This window comes from Syngnathus leptorhynchus, chromosome 3 (assembly GCF_054491065.1).
Source record: "Syngnathus leptorhynchus isolate UIUO chromosome 3, UIUO_Slep, whole genome shotgun sequence".
Classification (NCBI taxonomy): Eukaryota; Metazoa; Chordata; class Actinopteri; order Syngnathiformes; family Syngnathidae; genus Syngnathus; species Syngnathus leptorhynchus.
Genome location: NC_141197.1, coordinates 1,326,657 through 1,339,319, shown reverse-complemented (window position 1 = coordinate 1,339,319; position 12,663 = coordinate 1,326,657). Strand labels below are relative to the sequence as shown.

The window sequence follows — 12,663 nt, the reverse complement described above, 5'->3', positions numbered from 1 at the left end:
CCTTCCTCATGCCAGTCCGAATAATTCTTAGTTGGAATGTCAAAAATGCAATTTAAAGTAATCATGTCATTTAGAACAAAAAGTAATAATACGATGTGTTTTAATCGTTCATGGTTTAAATCACTTCCTGTCACACGTTTCCCTGAGGTCCTTTGGGGTTTTGGGTGCAGTAGGCTCATTTAGTACGCTTTAGCGATGTGATTTGTATTGGATTCTGTGCCGTTCATAACGTGGACTATTGAGCGGCCGAGTGATAGATGTTTTGACCCCAGATCAAAGATGTGGTGAAGATTCAGGCTTTCATCAGAGCCAACAAGGCCAGGGATGACTACAAGACGCTGAGTAAGATGGAAATGCACAATTTATGTCAACAAATTTCAGTTTTTAGTTTTTCCTCAATTAACATCGCAAAACATCTTCACACAGTCAATGCCGAAAATCCTCCGATGGCAGTGGTGAGGAAGTTTGTGCATCTGTTGGATCACAGTGACCAGGACTTCCAAGAGGAGTTGGAGCTAATGCGGCTCCGCGAGGAAGTGGTCACCAACATCCGTTCCAATCAGCAGCTAGAGAATGACCTGAACCTGATGGACATCAAGATTGGGCTGCTGGTGAAGAACAAAATCACCCTGCAGGAAGTGGTGTCACACAGCAAGAAGCTGACCAAAAAAAACAAAGGGCAGCTGTCAGACATGATGATGATGAACAAACACAGAGGAGGTCTCAAGGCCCTAAGCAAAGAAAAGAGAGTCAAATTGGAAGCTTACCAGCACCTCTTCTACCTACTACAAGTACTTGAATTTTTTTGAACAGGTTTCAGTTACATAGTCTGTGTATGTCTGTGCAGTGGTTATAAAAGGTCTTCACCCTCCAAAAGCCCGCTTTTGTGATTTCAAAAATTGAGATTCAGATCAATAATTTCAGAACTCCCCCCCCCCCCACACACACACATTTTATGTGACCTATAATGTGTCACTAAATTTTGGGTGTTTATATTTTCCAAAAACAACAACAGCAGCAATAACAAATAAATAAATAAATAAATAAATAAATAAATAATAATAATAATGAGGTTGCATAAGTGTGCACACCCTCTTTGCTGTGATTGTGGTTCTGCCAATCACATTCAATTGCGGTATTCAAATGGAAGTAAGCACAGACCTGCAACAATTTAAACTCCCCCTGACAAACCCCAAATGAAGTTCTGCTGGTGTACATTTTTTGCTTTTTGGCAGATGCCTGAAAGCTTTGTGCCAACACTGACTGGCATTTGGAACTGTTTCTAATCCCCAACCACATTGTCTGAGGCCACAGTTTCAGATGAAGCAACAGCCCTATGACGCTGCTTTGCTTTTGGTGATGTGAACTTTTTCAAATATAGCAAAATAGTTCAATTTACCATAACAGTTTTTTTTTATGCCGCAACAACATGAGTTTGAATGGAATTGGTTTCTACAGAAACTTCAAAATGCGTGCCCACTTGTGAAATCAAAGTATGGTTCTTTTTTACATCTGCTTTCAAAAAAACCACCAAAAGAAAAAAAAAAACAGCACTGGGGAAAAAAATATTCAAATGATTTGTTGTTCTCCTTTTTGACATTACAAAATCCTGGCATTTGAAATTGTTTGAAAACATTTGTATCCACAGTACCAATGATATTCAAAGCACCCATTATTGCCTGTTTTCAGACCAATCCAACATATCTCGCCAAGCTGATCTTCCAAATGCCTCAGAATAAATCAACAAAGTTTATGGATTCAGTTATCTTCACCCTATACAATTATGCCTCAAACCAAAGAGAGGAGTATCTACTGCTCAAGCTCTTTAAGACGGCCCTGCAGGAGGAAATCAAGTGAGTTATCGAAACAATTAGTGGATTTGTAACTCTTTTTTAACAATGAATGTACTTTTAAATTCAATACAATAATAATAATAATGATAACAACATTTTAGAAGCATTTAATAACAGAACCCATTGACCTCACAATACTGCTGGAGTCTATTTCTGCTTATCTTTCAGCCACTTACAAACAGACAAACTCTTACTTTTGCCGCCAACGTGACCTACGGTGCTCATTCTTGTGATAGCATGTTTTGCGTTCATGTGATAGCGCAAGCTTGAAGTGTCTCGGTAATAAGCAAAGTCTTTGTTGCTCAATTTGTGTAATCACAGTCTTCCCTCCACGCATTTCAAAACAACAAAAGCTCTTTATTTTTTAACCGAAGATTCTGGTGGGCTAATGTCATTTCTGTCAGTGTCATAATTAAGTCAAAGGATGACTGTATTTTTTAAAAAACGGATCAGTATTATTTTTCCCTGTAATTAATTGTCCTAAAAATTTACTTGTTCCGTGTAACCCTAATTCAAATACATTTGAAATGTTTTATTGGTGAGTGAGTTGAAATGTGAGTGACAAATGAATTGATGTCTAAGTTGAAGTACATATCCTATAATGTGTCTTATAAATATGGAGTATTAAAGGGAAAACTTTGCATATAAAAGGTATAACCTCGTGTTCATTAACTGTCTGCAGGTCAAAAGTTGACCAGATGAAGGAGATTGTCACAGGAAATCCGACGGTCATAAAGATGGTGGTAAGTTTCCACCGAGGTGCGAGGGGCCAGAACGCACTGAGACAGATCTTGGCACCAGTTGTGAAGGATATCATGGATGACAAAACACTTAACATCAAGACCGACCCAGTGGACATTTATAAGAGCTGGGTCAACCAGATGGAAACGCAGACTGGAGAGGCCAGGTGAGATTGGCAGCGTTTGGCACTTGAGTTCATCAGATTTGACTGTCAAGTAGACAAACTGGTCCAGTTAAAATTGACTTTAGGTCATCTGTGAATGTCAACAATGGTGTTCTTTCACAATTTACAACAACATCCTGAGGGTTATACTACAAAGCGATATTATTGGCTTTGAAAGCTGGGTTGAGTCTAAAGCTAGGATTTTCGGTGTTACAAAGGTGGCTGGCTCTCTTAACCTGGTAAGATCACCACAGTAACATGCTAATAAACTCATAACCCGGTCGGGAGCGATTAACTCGGCTATAAAAGTGCATTCACGCATTCAGTAGGTGATGCTAAAAAACGGAGCTTTCGGAAACTCTATCAAAACTCAGCAAAAGATCACCGCAGAATCTCTTTTTCTGTTTTCTACAGCAAGCTGCCATATGATGTAACACCTGAGCAGGCAATGTCCCATGAAGAAGTTCGGAATAGACTGGAAGCCTCCATCAAGAGCATGAAGACTGTCACTGACAAGTTCCTTTCTGCCATCATTGTTTCTGTTGATAAAATTCCGTAAGTATTTACAAGCTTTTCGTCGGCTGTATATTTAACTTGATTTAAAATTCTTTTGACTCCAACTGTCCATTTATGTGTCCTATAGCTATGGGATGCGTTTTGTCTCCAAGGTCCTTAAAGACACCCTCCACGAGAAGTTCCCAGATGCTACAGAGGATGAACTGCTGAAGGTTTATTGACTTCATTTGTACATTGTTGTATGCCGCCACAGTCTTTACAGCATCTCTTTAAACGAACTAAAGAAATATTTGAATATATATATATATATATATATATATATATATATATATATATATATATATATATATATATATATATATATATATATATATATATATATATATATATATATATATATATATATATATATATATATATATATATATATATATATATATATATATATATATATATATATATATATATAGAGTCAGGAGCGACATATCAGATTGAGGGACAAAACCGCTGTCGGGTGCCCTGCTTTTTTTTTTTCCCCTTTTCTCTGTTGTCTTCTTTCTGCCTGACCTTCCTGTTTCATAATCTTTTCTTTATTTTGTTTCTCTCTTGCCTTTCTGCTTTTTCCACCATGCCAATACCTTGGTGTCGAGGCATAACTCTTTCTACTCTCTAGCTGCTGTCTCAAGGTGAGCTAACATATTAATAATCTCTCCGCTCTCTTCCTCTCTTCTGCATGTGTTCTTATACTGTCAAGAGCTTTGGAAGAATATTGCACAGTATTTGTTTTGTCAGACATTAAAAGATACATTTGGACGGGCCAAATTTTCTAACGGAAGCATTTTGCTATTCCAGATCGTGGGGAACCTTTTGTACTACCGTTACATGAACCCGGCAATTGTTGCCCCCGACGCCTTTGACATCATCGAGATGTCGGCAGGTGGTCAACTTACGACTGAGCAGCGCCGGAATTTGGGCTCTGTCGCCAAAATGCTGCAGCACGCTGCCTCCAACAAGATGTTTCTTGGAGATAATGCCCACTTGAATCCCATCAATGAATATCTAAGCAACTCTTATCAAAAGTTCAGGTGGGATATCAGTTGCAACAGAAAACAAATGTTGAGCAACCGATTGTGATTTGTCAAATTTCATATCGTTGTATATCATCCTCTCCTTCACAGGCGATATTTTTTGACAGCATGTGACGTTCCCTCGCTGGAAGATAAATTCAATGTGGATCAGTACTCTGACTTGGTCACTGTCACCAAACCTGTCATATACATCTCTATTGGAGAAATGGTTAACACGCACACAGTGAGTTTGATTTTAGGTCAATATCTACATCTTTCTAACATAAACCCCACTATGGGCTCTCTTCCACTGTAGCCAACAGTTTGGTCATCCGAACATAATGCACTCAAGTTGGTATTTTGTCATTTATCATTTGACTCTTCCTTGCTATTAGCTGCTTCTGGACCATCAAGATGCCATTGCTCCAGAGCACAATGATCCCATTCATGAACTTCTCGAGGACCTGGGAGAGGTTCCCTCTGTAGAGTCTCTCATTGGTGAGTGGATAGACAAATGAAATCAATCGCAAAAATATTTGGCTGGTTAAAAGCAGCAAGAGCCAAAATCAGCAAGCGAGGGTGACGACAGTAAGGAGGCAAGTTCAGTCAAGAACTGAAATTCCGCTCTCGTGCAACTTTTTCGTTCACCGTCGTGCTGCCTATTTAAAAGCAGGTCTTCTATCATTTCAGACAACTAAACTGTAGAATTGAGTTGTTAACAGCCTGTAATGCCCAGCCTCATGCCCATAAATTGCCTGGGAGAGGCTCAAGATCACCGGCAAATCAGGAATAGAATATTTGATTGCTCAACAGCAATCAGGAATAGTGTTGTTGTGACTTACATCTCACCCTCATCAAGGTCGTCAAGAGCGAGCTACTTTGTTTGGCTCAGGTTTTACACCAGACGTTTATTATGACGCAACCCTCCTATTTTTCTGGCTGGGTATTGGGGCGCAGCTGCATTGTATTCCTGCAGTGACTGATGTCACAGATTATATACAATGTAATAAGACTTTACTGACAAACAGGTGAAAATCCTCTCCCACCCGGTGACCCCAACAAAGACCTAATGGGCAAAACGGAGGTTTCACTTACACTGACCAACAAATTTGATGTCGCTGGTGAGGCCAATAGTGAGGTGGATGCAAAGACCCTCCTACTCAAGTGAGTTCTTACGATTTGATTCATGTATCTTCGACTAATGGAATTGCTTGTATATGTAATTTTTGGCCGTGTCATTTTAGCACCAAGAGACTGATTGTTGATGTGATCCGGTTCCAGCCTGGGGAGACGCTGACTGAGATACTGGATTCATCAGCTGGTCCAGATCAGGTTACAATACACCAAAAATGTCTTTTCTGTCCGTTTCAATGAGTTATAACCCTTACCAAACCAGAGACCCTCACCAGATGACAAGCAGTGTCACATTTGTATTGCATTTACAGTGGAACCAACCTTTAACCACATTTTCTTAGTAGAAAATATGCTTTTCGTTACACACTGTACACGTTTTGTTATGCGACCCATGTCAGCATGGATGAGCGGATGGATGTAAACGAATCTGTCCCAGACCCAGATTACGACAGATGAAGTGCATTTCAAATTATTTTATGAACGTTTCAAGTTACAAATTTGGTTTGTAACGTGAGGTACTACTGTAATTTGAAAGGGAATATGTCCTCGTTTTCCGACAGTTTGGGCTGTAAAAAACATTTTACGGAACTGCCATTACACTAGATTGCACATCGGGATATATTGGAATTGGGAATTCCCGTTCTCGTGCTATCTCGTCAACTTTTATTTCCTTAGAGCACACTTGAATGAAAAAAAGAATGATGCAAGTTTTTGAAGTAACAAAAAGAAGCTGTGGCTCTGTTCAAAAGAAAATGTTCCTCTACACATACTTTTTTTTTTTTTTTTTTTATGGTTACAGGAAGCAGACTACCAGCGTGCGATGCAGAGGAGGGCCATCCGTGATGCCAAGACTCCAGAGAAGATAAAGCAAGTCAAACCAGTGGTGGACGACAGCCTAACATTACAAGGGAAAAAGGAGAAGATCAGAAGTAACCTGCAGCGGCTAGCGGAGCTTGGCAAAGTTAATTCTGAGAACCGCTATCAGGAGCTCATCAATGACATAGCCAAGGTTTGAAAGAATGCAATATCATCTTGCTGTCAATTATCAAACATACATTTTGTACACTATTACAATTTGTCTGTGCGCATGACAGGACATCAGAAATCAGAGACGTTATCGTCAACGCAGAAAAGCGGAGCTCGTTAGACTCCAGCAAACCAACACGGGCCTGAATTCAAAAACTCAGTTCTACAATGTGCAGATCGATTCATACAATCAGTATATCAAAACATGCATGGACAACTTGGCCAGCAAGGGCAAGTAAGTGTCATCACATTTCATGTTTTCATTCATCTCTTCTAAATATTGACATTAATAATTCTTTGGTGGATGATGATTGTTTTCTTCTCAGGTTGTCAAAACCTGGTGCCAACAAGGCCAAGAAGAGCAAACAAGTTTCACAGAAATACACTGCCTCGCGTCTATATGAAAAGGGAGTGTTGATTTCAATCGAAGATCTGCAGCCTAACCAGTAAGTTTTGCACTTGCCAACAAACCATTTTTTAAACTTCAGGGCGTCTTCAAAATGGAGACCCCACCCGCTTATATGAGACAGTACACGCACCAATTCCAATGAAGTTGGGAGCCTAACTAAAATGGAAATAAAAATGGATTACAATGATTTGCAAATTATTTTCAATCCGTCGATTGAACATACAGTAGAACCCCGGAACTGAAGCCAACAGGTGGGTGTCATGAATGGGTATTAAAAAAAAGCATCTCAGGAATGTTCCGATTTTACACAAGCAAGGATGAAGCGACAATGTTTACAACTTTTTGAACAACTCAGTGAGGAAATAATCCAACAAGGAATTTCGGGATTTCGGCCCATCCATCTACTTTGAGACCAGAAACCTTTGAGACACCGCTCCCATAATGAATAAAATGCATTTTTCATGTAATAGGAATATTTGTCAATACATGTATGGGATTGAAGTGTTACGTTTTCAAGTATTTCAATAGGTGCTCTTAAATCAAGTTAAATACAATTTTTACTCATGTTCTCCTCACAGGTTCAAGAATGTGATTTTTGAGATTTCTCCAGCCGAGGTTGTTGGAGTCTTTGACGTGAAGGCTAAGTTAATGGGGGTACACTTGGAGACATTACAGCTGGAATATCAGGTATGCTTGATGAACTCTTTTGACATATAGTATATTGTACACATATTGTAAGTGGATTTTGATTTGGTTTTCTTTGATTGCTCCCAGGATCTCCTCCAACTGCAGTACGAAGGTGTGGCAGTGATGAAACTCTTCAACAGGGCGACAGTAAATGTCAACCTGCTTATTTTCTTGCTCAACAAGAAATTTTACGGGAAATAAGGAAAAGAGTTCCTAAGAAGGCAACAGACTTATTTGACCACAAGTAGGCTTGTAAAAGCCTTGCCTTAAATATTATGGTTGTCTCACACTTTTCCCACCGCACTTGTCTTACATGCCTTTGCAAATGTACTTTTAAAACATGTGCAGCCGTTTCCATTCCATTTGTGGCACTCAGGCCAACACAGCAGATAATTGCTTGAGGATTTTATGTAACTGCAGCTGCAGCGGATGTTAAAGTTGTATTTTTTTCTCTTGAAATAGTATCTTGTGCACAGGCTTTGATCACTCATAAAATGGATGTTTTATGTAGAGAGGTTGTGTTTTTCTTTGTTTTGAAATGCTTGAGAAGCACCCCTTGTCAATGTTGCCATCCCATACATACATATACACATACACGTGAAATCCATCCATTTTCTGAACCGCTTTGTCCTCACGAGGGTTGTGGGCACACTGGAGCCTATCCCAGCTGACTTTGGGCAGTATATTCAAATTACCCCCACCCCCCTAAAAAAGACCAACAATACTGCATTGTTGTTGTTGTTTTTTTTATGTATCCACAGATATGGATTTGATCGAACTCGCCCTATGTGTTAAACATTTTCTATAACATCATAAAGCGACGTTTGATAAACTGGATCTCTGGCTCATGTCCCTTCCGTCCAATAACTCAAATTTGAATCATCTTAGAAGAACCTTCTACCATCTAATCACCTGGGCAACAAACAAATAGACGCAGGTAAACGTGACAACAAAAGCTTCCTGCTGGACAAAACATTAAGGACCTGACACTTTCTGCTTTGGCTGCCTTTTTTCTTCCTGAAAACATTTTCTGTCTTTGAAAGGGTTCAACATTCCTACGCTTTCTCATATTGCTTCATTTGTATTTTGGCATCTGATTTTACATCGGATTAGATTTCTTTTCAAATCTCATGTTGTTCATCAATGAAGGGAACCTTGATGATGTTACAAAAGTAACAAATATAATGTATGTTTATCTGTTCAACATAAAAGGGAATGCAAAGATGTAGACTGCACACACATTTTATGACTTTTTGTTTACAAATGTACCCTTATTAACATTAATTTATATTTTAGTTTTAGTCAACCAGCATTCATGTTTGGAAAGCTTATATAGGTCATATCAATTGAACTGGAGTATTTGCAGTATTACAGTAGGAATATCAAAGAGATGTCATGAATGTCTCTTTTTTTAATATTACACAGGATGTTGCAAAAGTAGTTACACAGCTATATGAAAAACATATACAATACTTGTTTGTATCATCATACAAAATAATGAAAATTAACTAAACATTAAATATCACAAATTTCACCTGTATTACTACTGTATACCTATTATGCACTCCAATACAGTATATTTGCGATATGTGAGGACTCTAGATGCCTTTCATTCTACTTTGATTTGATACAACAGTATGTGAGATTTTAGTATCATGTAATGTAGTCTCAAAAATACAGTTGGTTATATTTTATGTCCTTCAAATAAAGCCCGTAATTATGTACTGTTTCCTCCCAATCGGACATTTGTTTTGCGGGCCGTGTTGCGGTGTAAATTGAGAAAAAAAAGCTAAAGTGTTCGACAGTTTTAACATGTACTCACCGTGTACAGTTATTGTACCATACAAATGCTAAAAATAATTTGGGCACATTAGATGACGATGCGTGGGTTTTTGGTGCGAGGAACGAACTGTCCGTTTCGTTATGAATTAACATAATGTGATTTCTTTGAAAATGTCGATATCTAAGTGTAATCTACCTTTGCGTGACAGAAAATTCTGTGCTAATTCACTTTGTCCGAAACAAGGCGTTATTATCACAGTACTTACTGTACAGTCCTGTTCACGATTAACGTTCTGCCCTCACACAAATCATGATTGCTTGCCGTCGTCGCCCCCGTGTGGTCGTTGAGAGAATCGATGGAATTTAACAAGGCAATGTTTTTCTCGCGGCAGAGAATGTGAGACTGGATAACAAGCCTTTGGGTTCAGACCTGCTTGTTCAAGCCGTGTCAACGGACATTTAGTGGGGTGACACCGATCGCGGCATTCTGCCGTAAAAATTCGGCTCAATCCGCGAAGAGGAAATGTTCTAACCTTTGGCGTCGCTTGTTTCTCTTCATGGAGTCATCGCGTCGGAGTTTGAAGTCTCTTCTGCTGTCCGTGGATTAACACGCAAGACTCGACTTCACTGTGATCGTTTAGATGTTCCAAGTATGAATTTGTGGAGTTAGAACCGTTTCAAGTGCAAACACTTGCTTGCGCTGAGGAGCTTTTTCTCTCTTTGAGGTCGAAGAAACTCGACACTGAGTGTGTCCGGATAAGGACCAGCGGACACTTGTTGCAATACAATTTTGCGAGAAACGCTTGGCTCCATTGCTTGGGAACTGAGCTAACGTTGTTAGCAAGGTATTTGCTATCGGGGCACTCTACTTTCTTAAGTATAAGGGCTAATTGTCTCGAGCGAAACTCGCACAGATATGCGTCTACTGTTTGCTCAAGTATAGTTTCGACAAGTTGGCAAAGTGTTTTTTTGCAAAATGTTCCAGGCGGATTTGACAGCAGCGTATAGCTAGCCTAGCTACTAGCTGCAGCAGCGCCTCTTCTGTCCGTCCACCTCCATATTTATGTTGTTAGCTTTGACAGCTAACGCTATGTTAACGTCAAACTAGTCCAAGTGGCCGCTGACAATGTGTCAGTATGAACTTCTGTTGTATTGTTAACTTGGCTTTAATGAAACTCCCCTGTCAGAATTCTCGGAGAATCTTTTTCGGTCAAAATCATCGTCATTAAGAGTCACTTGCAGATAATTCATATTTCCAAATACTCAATTGAGCAATTTCATCTTTTTCGCCACCGTCGATCTACTGGTAATACATATCTAATTTCTTTTCCAATGGAGTGCACATTAAGAGACCTCAAAATCTAGATTCAAGCACCGCCACCGACTTCACTGCCAAAAAGTATCTCAAGTTGTAGAGCGATGTCAGGCTCCCCGGGCACAGGGGGCTCGAACCCCAGAAAGTTCAGTGAAAAGATTGCCCTGCATAACCAGAAGCAAGCAGAGGAGACGCGAGCCTTCGAACAGCTGATGACGGACCTCACTGTCTCCAGGGTAAATGCTCTTTGGTTATTCTGTTATCTTGAACGAGACCGACCGACCGACCGACGGACCTCTTGTGTGTCCACTCTGTGCGGCATTTATCGATTACAGTTGTGCCCCTTGGATTTTATGTAATGTTTCGCTTTGGAATACAACAATGATCCTTGTGACTGAAACAGAAAATGGGAAAGTGGTTCCTTAACATCGCATCAGTAGTCACCAGTTCCCCTTGCTGTGCATCTCAAGTACCAAAGAGTGCAATATGTTCCCATTTGTGCTGACTTTGCATCTGGTCTTTCATTTCTATTGGCCCCTTCCGTTGGAACTCTGAGAGGCTCCACTTCGACAGTTGAAATTCACTCTTAATTCTATTCTTAACAACTAGTTATACCTTTATTTGGACATAGAAACTTGCTGTTTTTGAACATAGGTTTATTTATTATTACAGTTATAAATTATGAATACAAGTCCCCCTACAATTATGTGTCTGTTAAGATTTATTTATTTATTTATTTTTCTTTTAAATGATTGATCTTGACATGCTTTGTAGTTAGGTCGAGATGTATTTGGACAGTTTGTTTCCTCGATAGAACTATTAGGTCGAGATGTATTTGGACAGTTTGTTTCCTCGACAGAACACCTTTATACAATGCCTACACAAAAAAAAAAAGTCAAGTTTTGATTTAAGTGTAGGGGGGAAAAAAAAGTCTTTGAGTAATCCAATCCAGCATTCTTTTCACTTTTTGAAGACAAAAGTGTCAGGAACCACATACAAGTAGTGATTGATATGGTAGAATGTAGGTCATGCCCATGGGTTACACATTTAAATTATATAGTTGTGTCACAGAAATAAAAATAAATACAAATATTTTGGTATCTCATAAATGCGTTCACTGGACATTAATATCTGGGTTCTTTTATTTAACATCCACATTGTGATGTTTCTCAGCAACGTCGTAAAAAAAAAAAACTCAAGGCATTTGTCAAATTTGCAGTGAGTAATTGGATAATAAATTCATAAGCTTAACTTGAAGGTCTAATGGGCATTGAAAAAGGATGTGTGTTTGAGTTAAAACATTTCATAGGGCATGAGCGGCAGCCTCTGTAAGACAGAAATGTGCAAAGCTGAAGTTGACCACTGACACACTGCCAGCAAAACAACTGGAGTTGGAAATATAGTGGACCCCTGCTATGTATGGGTGTAAAAGACTCAGCAAAAATCCATATAGAATTGACCTCCATTAAATATCATTGTGTGGAAAAAGAAAACAAAACAGTGGAGTTGCATCAATATTTACATGACCTGGAACTAGAACATGGACTGGAAACACTCTGCAAGCATAAAGTCTTGAATGATTTGGCATCTAACCGCTCTCAACCCAATCTTATGTGAACCTTAAGTGCGTTGAGAGATTGGTTTCTTAATCCATTCCTCCCCAAAAATATTGGAACGGTGAAGTCCTTTGTTAGCAGTTGCTTTGTGTCATTGTCTGGTTGCGTGATGAAACTTCTCACAATTACTTTGGATATAATGTAAATTGCCAGACAAACAGTTTTTGGAGACTTCAGAATTCATTCTGTTGCTGCCATCATGTGGCCTTTTGAACTTTTGTCCCATATTAATCTTTTGATCTGAAACCACAATTTCTTCAGTTCGTATCGAAAGCAAAGAAATTCACCTTGCCGTTCCCAAATTTTGGGAGGGACTGTAAAAAAAAAACTATGGATACTCAATACTCAGCTGTG

At 39.2% G+C, this 12,663-nt stretch overlaps 2 protein-coding genes across 6 annotated transcripts in view; both read left to right on the top strand.

Annotated features, from left to right (window-relative positions):
• Positions 1-8,108, top strand: part of iqgap1 (IQ motif containing GTPase activating protein 1) — a 34,107-nt gene extending 25,999 nt beyond the window's left edge. The window contains exons 22-37 of the mRNA XM_085907945.1: positions 273-342; positions 427-791; positions 1,690-1,853; positions 2,536-2,760; positions 3,172-3,312; positions 3,401-3,485; positions 4,126-4,358; positions 4,452-4,584; positions 4,736-4,838; positions 5,369-5,504; positions 5,585-5,672; positions 6,274-6,483; positions 6,569-6,735; positions 6,827-6,946; positions 7,488-7,596; positions 7,684-8,108. Coding sequence (XP_085764071.1) covers positions 273-342; positions 427-791; positions 1,690-1,853; positions 2,536-2,760; positions 3,172-3,312; positions 3,401-3,485; positions 4,126-4,358; positions 4,452-4,584; positions 4,736-4,838; positions 5,369-5,504; positions 5,585-5,672; positions 6,274-6,483; positions 6,569-6,735; positions 6,827-6,946; positions 7,488-7,596; positions 7,684-7,797 — 2,463 coding nt within the window. The 3' untranslated portion in view covers positions 7,798-8,108. The remainder of the gene's footprint in view (positions 1-272; positions 343-426; positions 792-1,689; positions 1,854-2,535; positions 2,761-3,171; positions 3,313-3,400; positions 3,486-4,125; positions 4,359-4,451; positions 4,585-4,735; positions 4,839-5,368; positions 5,505-5,584; positions 5,673-6,273; positions 6,484-6,568; positions 6,736-6,826; positions 6,947-7,487; positions 7,597-7,683) is intronic.
• Positions 8,109-9,664: 1,556 nt separating this feature from the next.
• crtc3 (CREB regulated transcription coactivator 3) overlaps positions 9,665-12,663 on the top strand; it is a 34,277-nt gene continuing 31,278 nt past the window's right edge. For 2 of the 5 annotated variants that reach the window (XM_085907948.1, XM_085907946.1), the window contains exon 1: positions 9,665-10,929. In XM_085907948.1, the coding sequence (XP_085764074.1) occupies positions 10,798-10,929 (132 nt within the window). In that variant the 5' untranslated portion in view covers positions 9,665-10,797. The remainder of the gene's footprint in view (positions 10,930-12,663) is intronic. The other 3 variants (XM_085907951.1, XM_085907950.1, XM_085907947.1) reach the window with 2 other exon arrangements.